Source organism: Squalius cephalus, assembly GCF_949319135.1.
Source record: "Squalius cephalus genome assembly, chromosome: 9".
NCBI lineage: Eukaryota > Metazoa > Chordata > Actinopteri > Cypriniformes > Leuciscidae > Squalius > Squalius cephalus.
Window position 1 is genome coordinate 43,507,775 of NC_137130.1, and position 22,158 is coordinate 43,529,932.

The 22,158-nt window shown below is 39.7% G+C and overlaps 2 protein-coding genes across 4 annotated transcripts in view; one reads left to right on the forward strand and one right to left on the reverse strand.

Annotated features, from left to right (window-relative positions):
* Positions 1–22,158, forward strand: part of LOC307164986 (uncharacterized protein) — a 145,875-nt gene that overhangs the window by 18,299 nt on the left and 105,418 nt on the right. The gene's annotated exons all lie outside the window — the stretch shown is intronic.
* Positions 12,845–17,107, reverse strand: LOC307164732 (uncharacterized protein). The gene is made up of 3 exons (XM_079881793.1): positions 16,901–17,107; positions 14,265–14,357; positions 12,845–13,581 (listed from the first exon to the last, which is right to left on the reverse strand). Exons 2-3 carry the CDS (start codon positions 14,340–14,342, stop codon positions 13,273–13,275), a joined length of 387 nt encoding a protein of 128 aa, XP_079737919.1. The 5' UTR covers positions 14,343–14,357; positions 16,901–17,107; the 3' UTR covers positions 12,845–13,272.

Genomic DNA, 22,158 nt, shown 5'->3' on the forward strand with positions numbered 1-22,158 from the left:
TAGGCTACGTTATCTTGCAAACCAAATTAAAAGTTGAAGTATGGGGATAAATAATAATCCCATACAAGATTTCTTCAGATTTCTTCTGGAGTAATATTTACTAAATGTACACATCTAAGTTATACACTTAGGTTTTGTGGTGGCAAACATAATACTGAATAAGAGACAAACAGGTATCAATTGTCTTTAACGATTATTTATTCCCTTGCAAGGAAAGGTCAGCAGTCATATACCATTAATCTAATTTATTACCATCATATTTCTACGATTCTATAAATATAATTAAATGCAAAAATATAAACATATTAAATTTCTTCCACAGTTTCGATCTCTATCTACTTATACACAGCTTGCTAGCTTATTAGAGCAATGTTGCTAGCAAAGAAAGCTTCTAGAGCAGGGAGTGCTGCTGTCTAATCTGCAGAGGTGGGTAGAGTATAGACTGTACTCAAGTAAAAGTACAAGTGCTTATAGAAATATTTACTCAAAGTAAAAGTAAAAGTAATAATCTTAATAGTTACTTGAGTAAGAGTAAAAAAGTATCCAATGAAAAAACTACTCAAGTAGCAAGTAACTTACTTCGGATCATATAGGCCTATAACGTTATATATATATATATATATATATATATATATATATATACACACACACACACACACACACACACACACACACATATATATATGAAGACTTCATGATGCAAAAGCCTCTGAGTGCCATCTGAAATTTTCTTCTAAAACAATCATTTTTATCAAGCTCGTATATTTAAATTCAGTAATTTCACTTTAATGACAATTAATAGGTAGGCTACTTTTCATTGCCAATTAAGTGTGAACATAAACATACAAGCTTGATAAAAATGCTCTTTTAGAAGAAAATTTCAGATGGTACTTAGAGGCTTTTGCCTCTGAAGTCGTCATAATGATATTATTTAGATTTTGTTTATTTAAATGGCTATTATTAGCCTATCATAAGTAGATAGGCTATCTTTGCAACAAAAACAGAAGAGAGACTAGCATTATTTCTGCCATCTGTATAGCCCGAAAATCATTGCCTGTCCTCTGGTTTGTATAATAGTAACTTATACAACTACATTTGGATTATTAGACAATGTCGAAATAAAGTGAATCTGTATTCAAAGGCATGAGTTAAAAACTCTTCACATGTGCTCGCGCTCATGACTGCTACTGAACATCTGAACACAAAAAAACAAATAAAAGTACATCGACGGATCTTCTTCTGACTGTTCTCCAAAATATAATTAAATGTATATTTCTGCAAGCATGTTTAAACTGGTTAACTGTGTCTACGGCAGGCAAAGGCATTCGTTTTCAAGTCGTGTTCGCACACCACTGCGCAACCGATACACACAATACCGCGGGATGGCGGGTGTTCATAAACTGTGAACAATGGTAGCTTTATTTAATGTAACTTAATGTATATGTCCAAAAAACGGGTAATGTCATACTTTCTAGTATCGTGGCGTAATAATCTGTTTGGTTGTAAAATGTATTACCTGAGTGAAATGAAATCGAATATATCGTCCTGACTCCTGTGGAATCATTCATTCACAGACAGCTTACGAAGATGTTCAACTAATAAAAGATCTTCATCGCTGGCAAATATATGATGCATTTGAAGATTTGCTCTCACTTGACTGTACTGTAGGTCCACTGCCACTTCATCTAATGCTCTTGATGTGCTTAAATCTTCCTGTTACGACTCCGAGTCCAGTGTGAATTGAAATTGCTTCAGACGATTCAGTGCGTGCAGGAACTGAACAGAAGCAGGAACTGAATCATTCAAACTGATTCGCGAACCGATTTAGACAGATCTGCCAACTTGTTTGATGAAGTCTTTGAACAGAATCGACTCAAAAGAGTGATTCATTTGTGAATTGAGCATCGCTCAAGTCCAGAAAAAAGATACAGCGCGCTTGGAATAAACTACGCATTTAACAACACATATTGCATTAAAAAGTAACGAGAGGAACGTCGCCCAACGTAACGAAGTAAAAGTACATTTTTTTCATTAAATGTACTCGAGTAAAAGTAATAAGTAGCCACATTCAAATCTACTCTTAAAAGTACATTTTTTCCAAAAAAGTACTCAAGTAAATGTAACGAAGTAAATGTACTTTGTTACTACCCACCTCTGCTAATCTTTGGTATCAGCATAGATAAATTAACGACATCGTATTATTTAAAACTGCTGGACATAATCTTGTTATATATTCTGTAAAAGTTATATAAAAATGATATAAAAAAAGTTATAAAAGTTATATAAAAGTGTTATTAACTTAACAATGCACATAACTTACCACCTGTAGATGTCTGCTGAGTTGCCTTTCTTCTTTAACTTCATCTTGTTCTGACACAACGTGCATCTTATTCTATTTTTCAACAGCTTCTTTTTCTGTAACCATTTAATTAATTTGACTGTCCTCCTCTTGGTTGTCTTTCCCTCCGTTAAAGACAATATTTTATTTCCCAAATGCATGTTTTTATGTTAGATTTCATCTAAATTTAAAGTTTCCAATGCAACTTCCACTTGCATCTTCGAGGTTGTGGAGTTGGACGCTAATTTAAAAAAAAAAAAAAAAAAAAAAGATTTGGGCGCTAGTTTTGAGGATACGCCCAAACGTGGTCCGAGTGTGCACGCCACACACGCGCATGAGATAAACTGATCGGCAGCGTGAATGGATAGGACACTGACACACCCATCGAGTCCAATTATCTTGTGTGGATTGCATCATGCTTCCAAACAAAAACATTATACAATTTCTTAATGACATAAAAGTGTTTGGAGCCCGCTTTACTATGACAGAGCTATCATATTTTGATAATACACTTGAAATCCAGGCTCCTAGAGAGCTCCTTTTCGAAATGAGGTTACGAAACAGAATATCTTCTGCAGTCATACGACTTGAACCAATCAGCAGAGAAGAAGAGGAGGAGGAGGAGGAAGAGGAAGAGGAGCGCGCCAAGTCGAAAAACACACATCATCGAGGTAATCACCAGTTAACAACCTTAGCAGCGTAACGTTAGTTAACATGGACTCTGTGGCTATGCGAAGAGGCAAAAGAAAGATGAATTGCATTGGTAATGTGGACTGACAACCTCAAATGTGTCAATATTGATGTATGCATTAAGTTGGTTTTGTCTGAAATGTATCCACTAACGTTACTTCATAGCCAGGCAGCTGGCTCGCAATTACTAGCAAGCTAATTGATTAACGTTAGCCTTTGTCGTTAGCCTTCTTTAATGGCAGTTTAGTAATCGGCTGCAAAAGTGGGGTTTTTTTTTGTTTGTTTGTTTTGTTTTTTCGCTCATGTAACTGTTACAATTAACCATAACATTATTATTTACCTTGTTTGCTAGTTAACTTAGTCCTGGGCATAGACTGTTACATTATAACTTACAATCAATGTAGACAAAGCTACACTTAGCAATGGTAACTTAATGGTATAATGTAACTGTTGCAGTGTTAGCCAAATATTTTTTTTTTAAAGGCCGTGTTGCAGGTTTTTTTTTTCATCGAATTTGTGCTATTTACTTGTTGGTAATAAACATTTAAACTGTTATCCATTGTATTTTATGTCGTTGGGTATCACAAAGCGGAATATAATACGAAAAAGTAGAGCGGTTTGCAACGACTCTCCTTTCCCCCACAATGTCATTACGTCACGTTGGGGAGAGAATTTACCAAAGCCCGCGGCCCGCATTGAGAGTGACTAGAGAGACGAGTAGCAGACGAGAGTATTCAGATAACGTTAGCGCAGATTATAGATAAATAAATAGATATAGATAGACAGACAGACAGATAAATAGATAGATAGATAGGCTAGTATAGAGAGATAGGCAGACAGCCAGATAGCATAACGTTAGCAATAGCATAGATAGCTAGCAGCTAGATAGATAAATATATAGAAATATATAACGTTAGGTAGATTGACAATGGTGAACTACTGTGTTTGTGCTGGGTGTAAAAACTCTTGATGCTGAGTGAGGCACGTCACATCTGGTGCGGGGTGAGCTCCTCGACCAGCGACCAAAACACACTCACTTCCCTAACGTAACAGCACAAGCTTTCCAACGCAGTTTCCATGGGACGGCACCACTCACACAAGCACCTGCTAAACACAGCGACAGACACGCGGCGGCTACGTTTGCAACAACATTTTCACCGGAGGAAGAGATAAACGCTTAGAAACACCCATATAGCTAGCATGATGCCTATTTGATTCTATTTGTAGATGAAAAGAAAAAAAAGTGTCGTTATTGTGCACTGCTGCTCGTAGACTATACCTCCAGTGATCATTGCTGCGTTGTTAAATGATAGCAACTCACCAGAACACTTCACCAACTCTCCACTCATTCTCCTCGGACCATGCATTTAATTATTAAGTATTTACGACATTGTGGTGGCGTTTAATTGCGTTCAACTCGTAAATACGATCTATACGAGATGACTTTGAACGCACCATAATACTAGGCTGAGGCTAGCTTTCCTCCACTTCTCCCCAACGTGACGTCATCACCGAGTTGCGTAAAAAAACCGTTAATACCAAAAACGTAAAAAACTGGTCTTTAACCCTCTGAGGTCTGAGCTGTTTTCTGGGCCCTGGAGGTGTTCTGACATGCTCTGACATTTCTGGTTATTTCTGTTACTTGTGACATTTTCATGGCTAAAGTCTAATTACACTGTATTCAGCACAAACTCTGCTACAATAATATATCAACAGCATGTATGTAAAAGTTTGTAGTTTTGAGATAATGACATTTATGCGTGGTTTGTGAAAATACAAAAAAAAATTCTCACTGAAATAAGGCCATGAAACCCCTACTGATTATTTCTTCACAAGACTTTTGAAAATTGTATGACGTAGCCTAGAATATTTGCTGCAAAACTATGTGAAAATCACCCTGACTGCTCATTCAGAGAAGACAATATATTGATTTAAAATTTTTACGACGTGTTTTGTGTGAATAAGCCTTATGCGAAGGGGCGGATTACCTCATTAATATGTAAGGCTTTTCTCACCTGAGAAAGACAAAGAACCTCCCTAATGGCCCTATTAGGAGCTTATCAGGGCCCATCATTCTGAGCAACCTTGCACAATACTGTAAATGAGGAGATTTAAAAAAGAATGGCTTTTAAATTGTTTGGATTTATTTACACAACATAATCCAAATAGACACAACAAATGGCAAAAAAGCACTTATTGAAAGACAGAGACCTTTGTGCCATTCCTAAAAACATTGTACATACCTTCAATTTCCAAGGTGTTTGATTTTCACTTTACCATGTTCATGTTCCAGAGACTCATGTGAATGTTGAAGTCGGTAGGACTCATCTGGGCCCTGAAAAAAAAGTGAACATACTGATATCAAGAGAAAGGTCTGCACGATTTTGGAAATAAATATTAGATTTTTCTGGTTAAAATTGCTTTTTAAAGTTCACAAAATACACACACACACACACACACACACACACAATGTTTCCAACAATATATAGTAAATGAACACCAGGTTTGTTGTGCCTTGTAGGCATAGGCTATGCGCAGTGCTGGGTAAAATAATAATAAAAATATTTCAGTAACAACCAAGCTAGAGAAAAATATATTGATTATCATGTTACTTCAAATGTTTCCATTCGTTATGATGATATGAAATGAGATAATAGTAAAAACATGAAGCCGTTTGGTGTGTTTTGCTTTTCAAATTTTCAAATGATACATTCAAACGCGATCGCGCTGCAAAATCTGATACATTCAAACGCGATCGCGCTCAAATATAAAACATTATGGTTACCATATACATATCTACGTTTGACCATATAGCCACAAACACAGTAGGCCTAACAGTAAACACGGGTCTAAATATTATAATATTCCCCATATATCTAGCAACAGTTCAACTGCAACGTGACATTTATGCAACAATAACAAACATGTAAGAATTTCTTACCTTAAATCTTTCTTGTCTTCAAATTGCGTTCTTCTTCTTCTGAGGTAGCCTAAATCCAATGTAAGCTCAGGCGCGTCTTTCAAACTCGACGAAAAGTGAAGTGAAGTGTTTTGGTGTTTTGGTGTTGAGGTAACGAGCGCGTTCGCGTTCCATGTGGAGATTTGCATGTGAATATCTTTTGCGCGAGTGGGCGTGGCCAAATTAACTGTAATGAGCAAGCGTTTGAGAAGCTGGACATCTTGTTGGTTTTATACAAATTACTTAAACAGAAAATATTTGTTTTCGTTTTGAACCCGATCATTTAAAAGTACACACTTAAATGTTTATAAAGGTGTATGGCTCATAAATGTGTGACAAGTATTCGCTGAGTTTTGTTTCAGTTTATAGACGTGCTCAAGAAAAAAAAGTTCACCGCGACGGAGAGGCAGAACGCACACCCTGTTTATATTCTTTATTTTACAAAAGCACAATGTTTTGATTTGATTGTAAGTGGACACATACAAAAGTAGAAATATCACAGATTCTTTTTTTATATTTCTTTTTTCTGTATGACCATAAATGACGGAGTAATTTAAGTTTATAGTGCTACAATGTGGAGAAAATCCAGCAAAACGCGCCGGCGCGTTTGCCGACCTCAGAGGGTTAAGGCCATTTTTGGGACATTTTAAAAATGATATACATATCTTGAGTGATTTATGTACCCATTAATCGACAGTGGTTGTTAACCTGCAACATGGCCTTTAACAACGCTAATCAATAACAATAATATCAATATCAATGATTTTTAATTTATCAGTGAGATCTATTTAATACAATTATATACAAAAATATAGTGAAATAATGAATTTGAGACCATGCAGAATGCAGATTGGTGATTTGCCTCTGATCAAGGGCTTTTGTCGGTGAGCTTGGTGACTTGTAAATCGGGCTTAAATCATGTAATGTGAACTTGGCATTAGTCTACAAATCTGAATAAGATTTGTATTCATGTTAACTATACCATTAGCCTGGGAAAACCCAGACTACTTCCGGCGAATTGTAATTCTCTCTTCAGGATAGTCTGGAGAAGAGCCCATTCAAACTCATTACTGTGCCGCTGAAATCGCGGCACCAATCGGAAACGTTGGGGGAGGGATTTACATGATGACGACAGCGCAGCGACGCAGAAGGAGTTCTCACGCAGTGAAAAATACATCGCGGAGCAGAGAGGAGACTGACAACACGCTGGCAGACAGGACAGAGCAGGCTACTTTTCGGTTACGTTTGATATTAAACATATTAAACAAAGTCTCAGCTTTCAAATTTGGTAATTTTTTAAAAGAAATTTAAACAATAAATACCGTTTTGTTGCTCTTTAATGTGCCGTGACAGATCGCTGTAGAGCATCAGTTAAAGCTGTTCTTGTGAACCGATCATCTCTTCCTTCTAGTTAATTTATAGCCTCAAATAAACATGAACAAACATAAGAAGGAATGTTGTTTTAACCACGGAAAGGCGTCAGTACACTCCGTTTTTCAAGTTCAAATCCTCCTATGTTAATCTACTCTCCTGACTGCTTTGTCGGACAAAATGGCGGATGGCGAAGTATGATTGGTCAGATCACCTGTCAATCAAGCTGAGCTACGTCGGTTGGTGACGCCCGTTTGGAAATGATTCGTCTACATAGCTTCCCCAGACCCTTCACTCAGTTTCAACTGAGAAGGGTCTGGTTTATTAACCAGGCTACTATACCATGGTAATATAAGCTGAAATTTATAGATGAAATTGGGAGTAATAGAAAATAATAGGCTATATCAGTAATGTAATTACTTACAATAGATTGTAAGTACCAGTTAATTGAGTGACAAATAAAATGCATCTTCTAACAGCTTAGGCTCATGTTATCCTCCCAACGCTTTCTCCTTTCCCTTTCACCAACTAAATGAAAAGTGTTATAAATTGCTGTTTTGATATTGTTCTCTTCATCTTCTTTAATCTTCCACCCAGACGCGTCCGTGCTGCTGTCTCCACAAGACATGGCAAAGAAATCTGCAAGAGTCAAGAAGGCTGAAAAGGGTGGGTTTACTAAATCACTTTTTAAAACTTTTTTTATTTTATTTTACTTTTAGAAATATAAATTTGCCTGTAATGTATGTTGTTCCTGCCTTTTCTCAGTATTATTCGGCTTGTCTTATAGGCTACTAAATAAATAAAAAAGAGTTTACATGATGGTTGTATCTTTAGTTTTGTACCTCTAAAAAATTTCCAGTGCCAGAGATTTAAATATAAATGGAAAAATACAGTTGTTTTGTGTTTAGTTGAGTGTCAAGCAGTTGAGCTGCCCAGCAAACATCACTCGCTAAAAAGAATACTGACATCTGTTAATAAATTAAAAATGTTATCTGTTATTGAAACTTTACAGTGCTTTCACCTCTGTGGAACCAAGCACAGACCTCTGCAGCAGAAAAAGCTGAAGAACCTGGTAAGCAAGTGTGCAATGTCAAGTGTGTAATGCCTTTTCTCAATATTGCATGGCTTGTCTTATACTGAATACAAAAAAAGAGTTTATGTGATTGTGGTTGTATCTTTAGTTTATCCCCACCACACAGCATTATCCGATAAGAAGAGGTGGTTGGATGTGTAATAGTAATGGTTTTAATTTTGTACCTTTCAGAATTTCCTAAATACATCTGTTGGAGACTTTTTGCTAAAGTTACAGCTGTTTTGTGTGTTTAGTTTTGCTGCTTTGTAACAATCTGTATAGTAAAAAGCGCTATATAAATGAAGGTGATGACTTTAGTTGAGTGTCAAACAGGTGACTTGCCATCTGTAGCTAAATTAAATTTTACATCTGTCATTGAAACTTTACAGTGCTTTCACCTCTGTGGGATCATCCACAGACCTCTGTAGATGAAAATGCTAAAGAAACCGGTAAGTTTCAGAGTCAACTACATTTTACATAACTTTGAAGCATGTGATTATTATTATTTTTTTAAATCTCAGTATTGCTTTTCATGTGCTTTTTATGATGCTTTGTTTACTTGCTATTTAACTCCATAGATAGAAAGTGTTAATATTTTAAAATGTGTTATTCTGCTTAACTAGGGATGAGCGAGTACAGCATTATCTGTATCTGTATCTGTTAACCATATGAATTATCTGTATCTGTATCTGTACTCGGACTGGGCGGGGCCTAGCCCAGAAGTAGGCGGGATTTAACCCGGAAGTGGGTCGGGTTGACTTGAAATGGGTGGGGCTTTAACCGGTATGTTATTTTAAGCATGCAATTGATATGGGTTGATCAGAAATTGTTATATTTATTGCTGATTAGAAAACTATTTACATGACAGCATCAGCATTGAGCAATGGTTTTGATCACGATAACAAACGAACTACAGAACAAGTTTTGCAACAATGAATACAACACATGCTGTTGCAATTATGAAGTAAAATGTAATGAACAAGAGTTTTTCATCTCAACTAGGGCTGGGTGATATGGACCAAAAGCCATATCCCGATATATTTAGGCTGAATTTCGATATACGATATATATATATATCCCAATATTTTTTATTTTTCATGTTTTATTTTTTTCAAAATTTGTTAACACACACACAAGTACTGTCCCCCTTTACTTAACATAAATTGTGAGAATATGACTAATAGTAAAGACTAGTACTAATAAATAAACCTTAGGCCTATGCTAAAGGTTTTAAATAGCAGTCCCAAACTAGTTTTTGTTAAAACAATGTTGGTATGAGCCACTACAGTCATTTAAAAATATAAAAAATAACACAAAGAAAAATAGTGGCATTTTGGGGTTAATATGGAAACGACAGTTACCATGTTGAATACACAATACTAACAAGAACTGTTAATGAAACATGGAAACTGCTCCTGGTGAATAGAATGAAAATCATACCTGCATTACTTTTATTTCGTGTAATTTACAACGTAACGGCGTTGCATGCTCGTAGTTTCTGCACTTTATATACAGTGAGGCGATACAGCGCGCACAATTGAGTGTGCGCTACGACTACAGTATAACGGCTGACAGGACAAGAAAGTCCGTTTGTCTGAGGTGAAAGACTTTATTTCATGTTATAACATAACATGCTCTAAACACGCACGCAAAGTGGAAAAGGAGGGGCGGGGGCGCGGGCGCGGGCGCGGGCGCGGGGAGCAGTGCAGAGAGCTCCGGGTCAGCAGCTTGCTTGGAGCAAGGATCACAGCGCAAATTTGAACTATATCGATATATGTGATATGGTCTAATTCCATATCGCATTTAAAATATATATATTCTTTATATCGATATATCACCCAGCCCTAATCTCAACATAACTTTCTTTTTTTTTAAATCCGAGCACAGATAATTGACTCGTATTACTCGTATAATACTCGTACTCGACAAAAGTGCTTTATCCGTACCGGATACTCGTTTCAGCCGAGTATCCGGCTCAACTCTATGCTTAACCATATCTAATTATGAGGTCCTAATTTATTATAGAAGACACCACTCTGCAAACAGCTCTGCAGGAGGCTAGGCAAACTATTGAAGGCCAAAAGACCGAGATTGCCACCTTAAAAGAATGGGTTGACTGACATTCTGAAAGAGGATCGAGATTTCCTCCGAGAGAGACTTTAAGAGGGTAAAACTAATTTGAGGACATTTCAGCTTAAAAATGATTGATTGTCATAACACCATTGTCAAACAATTCCTATTCTCTTTTCACAGCTCTTGCCGTAAGAAGCGAGAAGGGGGTAGATGTGGCCAGTAATATCCCACCTATAGAGCAGGCACCTGGAAAGAGGAAACCGGAGTCAGATATAACCGATTCCTCATCCTCTGATTCCTCATCGGATTCTGAGCCCGATTCCGAGTCCCCAGAGCCCAAGAAAGTCAAGCAGAAGTTAAAGTCAAAGCCCAAAAAGGCCAAGAAAATGAGCAAAACACTAAGAGGTATGCAGTAAGTCATACTCAAATTGATGCAGTGGTCAGTCTCTAATTGGCCAGTAGGTAAAAAATGTATATAAACACTTTTAACACACTTTTCAATCACTATGTTCTCTAGCTGATTCCACAGTACACCGTGTGTTGTTATTTTTGACAATTAAAAAACAAATGGCCACAGATCTAGTTCCCCTCCCAACTAACTGGTTTGGAATGGTTCCTAATATTGACTAATTTGGCAAATCCCAGAAGTACACCAAATCGCCATCACTGCAGTGGTGATCACTCCCCTGAAAGTAGTTGTGTATGATTCCTTTGTACCTGAATTTCACAGCTTTTCAGCCCCATTGTTTTTGTGTAAACCAAGTTAGAACAAAGACCTGTCAAAAATGTGTTACAACTGTGACGGTTCTCCTCTATGACAAATTGTTTATTAGCTCCGTTTGTGAACGGAAATGTAATGTTTGCTTATTTTTGTTTGATTAAGCAAATGTAAAAACTGTGAACTGTAGTACAGCACTATTACTAGGCTGGTCTGATTTAATTGGATTCAACCATTAATGCTTTCTCTTGTTCTACAGTCAAAACCCCTGACGACTCCATCCGCCGCTACAACATGGTGTTGGAAAAGATTAAAAAGGAACGCATCAGCAAAGCCGAAGCATATACAAGGCTTGGGGTTGATCGCAATACTATTGTGTTTCAGGCTCCAATTGCAGAACTTTCAGCAACTAACCCAGATCTGTTCAATACATTGAGGTCATCTTTTAAAAGAAAGGACAGTCCGAAAAGGTTTGCTGAAACTTGCAGGGGGTTTTGTGTGCAGGAGCCTACAGCTTCAGCTATCCTAAAGAAAAAGGATGATGGATCCTTACTGGATATTTACAAGAAGTAGTTGCAAAGATGTTTTACAAGTAGTTTGTTTTAGGGCTGGACGATATATTGCATGGCATTGTTATGCGCATCTCGTCAGTAAAGCCGGTTCCTTGATTAGTAGTAAATCGCCATCACCTGCTTTCAGATGGAGCGGCATTTAAAACAGAGCCGTAGTTCACTGACAAGCTGAGCCATATCGCATTAAATATCACGGACGTATCGCCTGCAATATTTAATGCGATATGGCTCAGCTTGTCAGTGAACTACGGCTCTGTGTAGTAAATCCCGCTCCATCTGAAAGCAGGCGATGGCGATTTACTACACTGAAAAAAATGATACTTTGGATTAACTTAAAAAAATTGATGTAATTTGTTACAACTAATTTTTTAAGATTTTCACAAATTGTATTTATGACTTAGCTAAAACCGTAAATTTTGATTTAACGTCAAACCAACATTTAAATTTTTTCCAACACAACGTTTTACTTTAACCCAAAGTAATAATATTGTTTGTTACAAAGAACATGTGTAATTTTTTTGCTTTGATACAACTTAGTGTTTTTATTTTAGAAAAACTTAACATTTACAATTACATCCAAGTGAAGTTTTTACTTTGAAATAAACTAATTAAATAGATGTAATTAGTTTCTCTCAAATTATTTTTTTGATTTTGTTGAAACTATACATTTTTACTTGATGTTAATCAAAATTTTGCTTTAGTTCAAATTATTTTTTTCATTTTGGAAAAACTAATATTTTCAGTTTCAATAAAATAAATTGAATTTTTACTTTGGAAAAAACTAATAAAATTGATGTAATTTTGTTACAAGTTATTAGATTAGGTTTTTTCAAGTTGAATTTTTTACTCAGAACAAACTATCAATTTTAATTATAACAAAGTCAATAAATTTAGGTAAATATTATTTGCTCCCATATTCAAGTTTTGTTGTACAAAATACCTTGTTTCGGTCTGTAGCTCACTTTCCTTAAATAAAGACACAAAAATTCACTTCAAAAGGACTGAAATTTAATTCTGCAAGAATTACATCTTTTAAAACATGTTCGCAGACCATGTAACATCAACAGCTGTGACAGTAAATATGGTTTGACCTTTTTTTGTAACAGCAATTAAGTGCAATACAGTTTCTACACTGTACAAACTTGGCTAGATTAACAAAAAAATTAAATAAAAAACAAGTGCTTAAGAGTCCCACATCAATATTGAGCACATTACCAATCAATGAAACAGTAAAATATGTAAAACCTGAGAAATGTAATGCAATAGCCTTTAATAACTGTAAAACTGTTTAAAAGTTTGAATATGTTAACGATGTGCCCAAATATCTATACCACAAAACAACTTCACAATAAATTGAGTTTAACATCAGTTTAAAGTGTTTTTCATTGAACAGTGATTCATTAACTTGCAATGTATTTGAGTACAAGCTCTAAAACAGAACCAACATATTCAAATGTATTTCTCTTTGCAACTTTACTTTCACAGCTTAACACTGAGGCTGAGAACTTTGCGCGTCATTTTCTTTGGTTCAATCTCCATAAATAACTTTTGTAGTGCATCAAAGGTGTGTTCCAGCTCACCTGGATAGCTCAAGTTCAGCACATAAATTAGGCCAAATAACATGGCACATGCATGTGCGACTGATGGCAACCTGTTCAGGACTTTCACACCTTCAATGACTATACCAATGTCATGTGGAGGTTGGAGAGAATCACCCTCTTCCCTGATGACGAACACAGCCATTGTGGAACTTGCAAGCTCTGTTTCAGCTTCATCCCTCTGGACAACCTGATAAAAGACAAGCTACAAGTTATTCTGATGAAACCAGTTTCCAATGTACCGACATAAAGGACACAGACAGTTCCCAAAATCAAATAAAAAAATGTTGATGATGAGATTAAGCTGGTTTATATTATATACACAAGACTCAGGATTCACAGTCGTCTGATTGCCAGAGACAAGCAAGTTTTCGAGTAGGATGATTATAAATTGTAAGTAAAACGCCCTGCTGATGACTTGGTTTTGGTTCTCTAGCGAATTCAAAATGTAATGAACTGATGCAAAAAAAAAGAATAATTTTCTCATCAAAATATGACCAAATTAGCACTTTCCCAGCAACATTTTCTTTTGCTTCCACATGGGCAAGGGTGGCAATGTGTCTGATGCATCCTACCGCGCCCCCTCCCCCTCCCCCCCTGACTGCTGCTGCTGCTCCTGCTCTGATAGAGTAGATATAATGGATACGTTTTGTACCAACCAGTCCACAAAGTGTCAAATCAGAATTGTCCATGAGTTTCTGTGGGCTAGCCGAGTAAGTGATTTAAAAATTGGAATAAAACACTGCTAAGCATCTATCCCGCTGCCGTATGGCAGAAAAAGAGCAGCAGCACGTGGCTAGCAAATTTAAAGTTTATCTGTGCGTATGTGCTTTATCATTATAAAAGCTTATGGATTCATGCAAAACTACTCACCAGATAGTCCTTAATGAGTTGGTCCAGGTCTTCTCCGAAGTAGAGAATTAGACACTTCAGCAGACACTCTCTTTTCATATTGACTTCAAGGCTCTAGATGAGTACACACACATACAAATATATATTTTTACATTTTAAAACGGAAACATGGACAAGACTAAGCTGGGGACAGAGTTACAGTAATTGCAGGGCTCCAGACTAACTTTTTTTATTAGGAGCGCTGTAGCCCCTGACTTAAAATTTTAGGAGCGCAAGCAGAAAATTTAGGCGCACACCTTCACATTTTCCCCCTAAATAACTATTATAGACAAATGCTTTGATAATAAAGACTTAACATACAGAAATTATGGTGCAGTTTTATTTTAAGATCACAGGGCTCCAGACTAACATCTGAGGGCAGACGCATTGAGTTCTACAGAAAGTGTTAGGTAGCACTGTGGGATGACAAAGCACTGAGCTTAATTTGAGGTGTATAGATAAAGTTAACTTTAATTATCATTCATAATGTCTTAATATTAATTCAAAAGCAAAATGAGTAACAAAATAGATATTAGGGAGTGAAAATAGCCAATACGCGTCCTCAGCAGCTGTTTACAATGATAATTTAGTCTTTTTTTTTTTTTTAAATAAGTTTGAGTTTTCCTACTTCTTGAAACTTTCAGTTTTATAAATAGAGACAATCTTTAAAGGATGAACAAAAATGTTTTGGTCAACAATACGATAGTCACGGTGTCAGATTACACGATTTTGACTCCTAAAAATCTTGTCATGTCGTGGACAAGAAACATGTCAGACTACACGTTGCTTTACGACCAGTCATCGCGAGCCGTCTCACACACACATTCACTCGCACATATATGTACACACGCACACTCACACACACCATGCTCTCACACACCATGCTCTCACACACTCACTCACACACTCACTCACTCACTCACACACTCACTCTCACACACACTCTCACACACACTCTCGCGCGCGCACACACACTCACACACACTCACACACACACTCACTCTCTCACACACACTCTCGCGCGCGCACACTCACTCACTCGCTCACTCACTCACGACGGAACCCATCATGGAGGACCGTTAAAAAATTAAACATGCTAGTCTTTTTGTCGTGAAGCATCGCAGACGCGACGTCGGTTGTCGCCCACTACGACACACTATACGAGATGGAATTTACTGGTCGCACATGTGCGACTGGATGCAAAATTCAGTCGCACACTCTCAAATTTTGGTCGCAAAATGCGACCATTTGGTCGCAGTCTGGAGCCCTGAATTGTGATCATATTTAGGTCTTTACCTGAGGTCTTAAAGTATAAAGGTAGCATGAAAAGACATAACTGTGATGTAAATTTAACCTCTTAAGCCCCACCTAAACCGAGCACATGTTTTCCAGTTTGGCATCACCCAAATCTAAAAGCTTTAAAAAAAAAGCATCAAAATGGCGACAAAAACGAGGATGAAAACGCAACAAAAGAGGGATGAAAAACATGACAAAAAACATGGCAATAAAGCAATTAAAATAGGAGCGATGAAAAACCCAAAAACACGACAAAAATGCCAAAAAAAAGTGACAAAACAAGCAACACTCGCATGTTTGGAGCAGCATTTGCTGCTGATTGGATCAAGAACACTGCAAATCCATTCATTGTTTAGTTTTGAAAAAAGTTCTGCGTTTGTGTTACATGTTTTTCAATAGTGTCTTTTTCGCCAGAACCAATTTTGGTTCTGTCCGAACGATGAAGGCGGGAGCGGTTCAAGATGGATTCTCGTGTGTTTGTAAACTCACAAATACAGCGAGAATTCAACTTGCTGACAAGGTAACGATCTAACAATACTAATAGGAAAATATCTTAAAAAAATATTTTGAAGTTTGACATAGAAAGATACTGTTTAATGCAGAGCCCAGTGCAGTGTTTTTGGAGGTTAATATTCCTGTTTAGTGTAATTATGTAGAATTATGTTCAGTAGAATTATGTCCTGATAAAGACAGATGCCCTTCCCTGTGTTGTTAGGACTCCAGCATTACCACTGGAATTAAGTTTTCTAAAGCGTTGTTGTTAACGTGGTATTTTCGGGGGAAAAGGCGCAGCAGTCAACTAGAGCAGTGCGGCACCCGTAGGCTACAGTTTAGAGGAGTGCACGATCGCAACGGGGGAAAGCATGAAGCTTACTTGACAACAGTTTGTATATCAATATCGTAACGAATAGAAATAACCTTAAATAATGTATAGCTAAATGCATCTTTCCGTGTCTTATGTATAGTTACTTTTTAAACACAAAACTCGCATTCAGCATGACACACGAGCGGTTGCCGAGGTAATGAAGAACTTGCTTGTTAAAGCGAATGTATAATCCTGTATCAAAAAATAGTTTACCAAAGAAATAATTTACCAAATAAAAGAAAAAGAAAATTTCTAAAGTATTTGCGATTATTTATTATACAAAGCCCTTTTTGTCGATTTTTCGAGAATAACAACATATATAAATAACTATATCGTGAAATATATCGTTACCGTGAAATAAAATTAGTCATACTGTGAAACAGAATTTTGGTCATACCGCCCACCCCTACAAACGAATCTAGATCTATCTATATATACACAATACCTGAGTACATACCAGATCAAGAACTTTAAGTATCTTCTGGGTCTTCTCTCTGATAACTCCTCCCTTCCTTCTGAAGAGCTCGATCAGCTTGCTGTGGTGCTTGTCCAAAGAAGCCAGGAATCTTGTCTGAAGTGGAACAGTTGTAATCCTGAGAAATTCAGCATTGATCTTAAAAATATGAAATAAAACAAAACACAGAAGAATGATTACATGACAGCTACATGTGAGATACATTCTGAAATACAAAATTACAAACAAATTTTTTTTAAATGCATGTCATTTTGAACAAAATTGTAATATTTCATAGCAGATTTCTTATAATAGGCCATTAGTATCCTCTACTTTACAGGGCATTACTTATAGTTCAAAATATTACATGCCTCATCCTCTGTGAACAATGCAGGCCATCTTTCTATCAACTCTTCAACTCCCAATTCCTTTTCCACAATTTCTTGTCTTCGCAGTGAAAAGGTTTTGGCCATTTTGTCCTTTACCACTGCACGATTGTCTCGTTTCTTTACTTCTGTTAAAAGTGAGTGTCTCTCATTTTCCAGTTTTTCTCGAGTCTCTCCAGTTGGAATGTCGGGTATATGGTTAGCTTCTCCTCTCTTTGTCTCTTTACTTTTTTTGCTGGCAAGGCATCCTCTGGGGCTTTGGACTTCAATGAATTTACAAGTAACTCAGAACACCCAGTGCCCTTTAGCTGAGTTCGGTAGTTACCCATTTTTGTCTTAAACCGCTGCTTCCAACCATAGCAGCCATTGTACGAACCAGGTTCGGAAAGGCATGGATGCTTCTTGATTAGAGCTTCTGCAACTTCACTGAAGTCAGCATCTGATGGGTAAGCTTTGAACTTGAATATTTCTTCAGCTACCTTTTCCAGAATATCGGACTTTGTTTTTGTACTGTGCTTAAACCTCGTCTTGTTTGACCTATACTCTGCATTTCCTTTTTCTAACTGCAGTTCAGTGTCATACGAACACTTGGGGATTGGAAACTCTCTAGGCCACATTTCACGTTCACGTAGTGTGTTTTTGCGCTGTGCGTCTGTGTTACACATCACCACGTAGGCACACTATTGGCTGACGCTGGTCATGTGTGTGATGCGTGGTGGTGACGTGTAACACAGACGCACAGCGCAAAAACACACTACGTGAACCAACTAGAGGCCCAGAGAGAAGGAAATGAATAGTAGAATAAAGTCATTATTTTTGTTTGTTTTTGCGCACAAAAAGTATTCTCGTCGCTTGATAAACTTAAGATTGAGCCACTGTAGTCACTTGGACTATATTAACGATGTCTTTAATAACTTTTCTGGGCCAGCAAGTTTCAGTCACTTAGCAGCCTATGGAGGAGTGATCCCGCACTCAGATTTCATCAAAAATATCTTAATTTGTGTTCCGAAGATTGAACGAAGGTCTTACGCGGTTGGAACAACATGAGGGTGAATAATTACTGACAGAATTTTCATTTTTGGGTGAACTAACCCTTTAAGCTTTACAAGCCTGTGTGTCAGGTTTACATGCTACACTGACATAATTTTTCTTTCACATGGTAAGCTACTATTCTGGCCACATCTGCCCTGGGGTAGACTAACAAATGCAAGGCTGCCAATCTGCACCATAAACCCCTCCGACCAACATTTCACCCAAACACACTATATTCACACAGGCTGTAAGTGTCTTGCTCAAGGACATCTTATACTGCTCAGCATTAAATTAATATATTTATGTATTTTTAAAAGATAATCAGTAAAAATATATATTCCATTCACACACCTATACAACCCTTATGCATGGATGTATCTCTTCAGTGAGATGAGGCGCCGTCCACCAACCATGTAGTAATTTAGAGGGTAGTGATCTGTCAGTTCATGCAGGCCAACAAGCTTTAGCACTCTAGTAGTAGACGTGACCAAGTCATAAGCTCGATAATGTTCCAGGTACCAGGCATCCAAGTTTTTTACAATGAAAAGCAGGGTCTCTTGTTCAACAATCATATGAACAATTTCACAAAACTCTGGAAGTCCAGCCAGCGATCCATGAGATAACACCATTCCAATCCTGTAGTTTAAACCATTGTAGAAAACGCTTTTTGCAAGGTTCACAGTCTCCATTTGTGGGTACTTCTGTTTCACTGCCCATGTTATATCTTCGTTAATAACATCAATGGGTAGTGTTGATACCTCACTGACCTCTAAGGCTGGTTTAGGAAACCTACAGATGTGCAGATTATGTGCAGACTGAAATTGGTGTCTTTGTGCTAATGAATACAAAACATTTTTGTAACAATTTGTATGACGTATTACTCTTTTGAAGAAACTATGTTTGGCTTCAAATCTCATAGTCCATAGTGCAACGAGCGGGCCAAACTGACGGATCAGTCGTGGATAATGCTCCAAGAAATGATGTTTAGGTAGAATTCTTTCATGAGGGAATACTTCTTGAAATACTGTCCTGTGTTCTGATATCTTAAAGTCTAGATAACAAATTGAGTCCTCAGTGTGAAAAGGTGCAACAGCAAGTTCTACAATGTCCTTCAATTCACAGAGCACTTGCCACGCTGGTTCATTGGCAGGAACTTTGTGTCCGATTAAGAGAGGGAGAAACCTTAAAAGGTTCCAATTCTCGTGCGCGTTTCCTCCTATTGTTCCCTTTCGTGGTCACTCCGAGTTACGTCGGATGACGACGATTGGGGTTTCGCCTAGAAAGCCTCTCACCTTCGAGTATATAAAACGAGCCAATGGCAATGAAATGCCATGGGTCTGCGGAATTTGCATAGCGTAACTCCGCCCGCCGCAGGGGGTATATAAGGAAGTACGCTGCACAAATGCAGATATGTTTTCGCTTCGGAGCCAAGTTCAGTACTTCACTCCACAAGCCTTTTGAGTGTCATCTCAAATCTCTTCGAGACGAGCGGCTCTTCAGTGTGTTTGTGTGACGGCGCTTTCCAGCGAGATCGCATTTCCTGCTGCTGATTTGTGCAGTAATCTGCCGACAGTGAGTGTGTTTCTCCCTGGGCGCTTCAGCACTCTGCTGAGCTTTTCCACTCTCTAAAAGAGCTGCACGCGGCGCGTCTTTTTCAAGACGGTTCGCCCGTGTATTTTCTGGATGTGTGTGCGCACTGTGCGGTCATCTGCCTAACGGTCGCGAGCGCTGTTTTGCGTGTTGGGCTTAATCACGCTTGGCAGCGCTCGTTGATGAGTCATGTTTTCATTGCGGGAACATGACCATCGCGATGTTTATAGATCAAGACTCAATGATCTCCATGTGAGTAGAGTCCCCTCTGCCACACCCCAATTTATCTCTTCCTCGAGAAGGGATACTTTGGCTGGTGGCCAGGGTGATCTGAGGGTTTGGTGTGGCACAACAACCGACGAGTCAATTCCTCGGGCCACACCCCCCTCCACATCGCAGACCATGCACTCACAGCATCACAAGGCGGGCTTGATTCCTCTGGAAATGAAGTTTCGACTGCGTTGCCTCCCACGGGAGTGCCATCGTGGCCGGGACCGATCCAGAGCTGTCAGCCATGCTTTCCCGGGCAGCTGAAAGCATCGGCTGGAGTGGCCCCGCCCTCCCCCGAGCGCTGTAAGCTTCTCCCGGACGTGCATCAGGATGCCTGCGCTGCGCGAGACTCCACGTGACTTTCGCTGCTCGCGGGTGTCCTCCGCCTTCGCTGCTTTCGATCGCACGGTGATCATGGTCTGTATGTTCCCTGTCACTATCGTGGCACGGTCATGCAGTACTGTGTGTCGCCTGCGCCTTCGATGCAGTGCTGTCCCGGGAGTTCTGTCGAACCAGCCGCAGTGGAACGCTAGTCCTTCCCTGGCCAACCCTGGCAGAACGCGGAAAATTTTAACCACGCCCCTATGCTGGGACGCTATGCCTCCCATGCCCGGCCTGGTTGTTCCGCCGCGCACACTACTGACCTCGCTCTCGGGCGACATCGGTACCTGCGTGATCCTGGGTCAGGTGATGTCCACTATGTGGTCCAGACATGGGCTTAGCCAGGTTGATGTGGTAGGGTCTGAGAATTAATTTTCTCAGCTCCCCCATGTCCCAGGCTGAGCTCTTTGGCGGTGTGGCTTCGGCCACCTGAAGCAGACTCAGGTCCTGTACCGATGGTCATCCATCCGTGCGGTCTCCTTAGTCTTCTTCCCGCCAAGGCCCCCTCCATGCGGCTGCTCCCCTCGGGCCTTCACCAGCTCTGAGTAGGAGGAAGTCGCAGGAGGGTGGCGCTGCCCTTCTCCGCCCCTTAGACTGCCATGTCAGCCTAAGCAGCACCCTTGAGGCGGGCAGCCTGGTCGGCGGTGTGGTTGAGGACTGCGCCCAACAGTCTTCGATCACTCCAGAAGCGGACTGAGGCTCTGCACTGACGGTCATCCGTTGGTGTGGTCTGCTTAGTCCGCTTCCCGCCGACGCCACCTCCATGCGGCTCCTTCCCTCGAGCCTTCACCGGTCCGAGCACGAGGAGGTCGCTGGAGGCTGGCACCGCCTGTCTCTGCCCCTTAGCCGGCTAACACCTGGCTAAGCAGCACTCCTGAGATGGGCAGCTTGGAGTTAGGGCTCAGTTCTTCGGGGAGTTGGGAGCAGGACCACTCCTTCCCCCAGTGGAGGGCTGGGGGAGAATCTTGTTCTAAAAGGACTGATGCTCTTTCTCTGAGCTTTAAGAGGCAGTGGATGACAGCACGCGCCGCCCACGGGCCACGCTCCTCTCATCCCCCCTCTGTCGCCAGACCCCTGCCAGAGCACGCCCCCGTGGGACGCGCGCCCTCCCCTGGCCTCCTCTGGCAGGATGCGGTTTATGACCGTGCCCCCGCACAGGGCCGCTATGCCACCCTCGCCGGTGCCGGTCATTCCGCCTCGCTGCCCCACCGACGGTACGTCTGTGGTTCGTATGACCCCGCTGGTGCACTTTCTGGAGGCCTGGCTAGAGCTTCCCAGACTGTCCCGCTGGGTCGCGAGAACCATTAGATTCGGCTACGCGATTCAGTTCGCGATATCTCCTCCCCGCTTCAGGGGAGTCCGCTTCACTATGGTCGGGGGCAATGCCCCTGTCATGAGAGCGGAGGTCGCCACCCTACTGGCGAAGGGTGCGATCGAGATTGTCCCTCCAGCCGAGATGAAGTCCGGCTTCTACAGCCCTTACTTCATTGTACCCAAGAAGTCCGGTGGGTTACGGCCAATCCTCGACCTGCGCGTCTTGAATCGCTCCCTTCACAGGCTGCCGTTCAAGATGCTAACGGCCAAACACATCCTCCAGTGTGT

Bases quoted from the DNA above. Each gene is read 5' to 3' on its own strand.
- LOC307164732 (XM_079881793.1), bottom strand. From the start codon at position 14,342: ATGAAAAGAGAGTGTCTGCTGAAGTGTCTAATTCTCTACTTCGGAGAA. The intron at 13,582-14,264 runs GTGAGTAGTTTT...GTCTTTTATCAG, and splicing joins AACTCATTAAGGACTATCTG to GTTGTCCAGAGGGATGAAGC.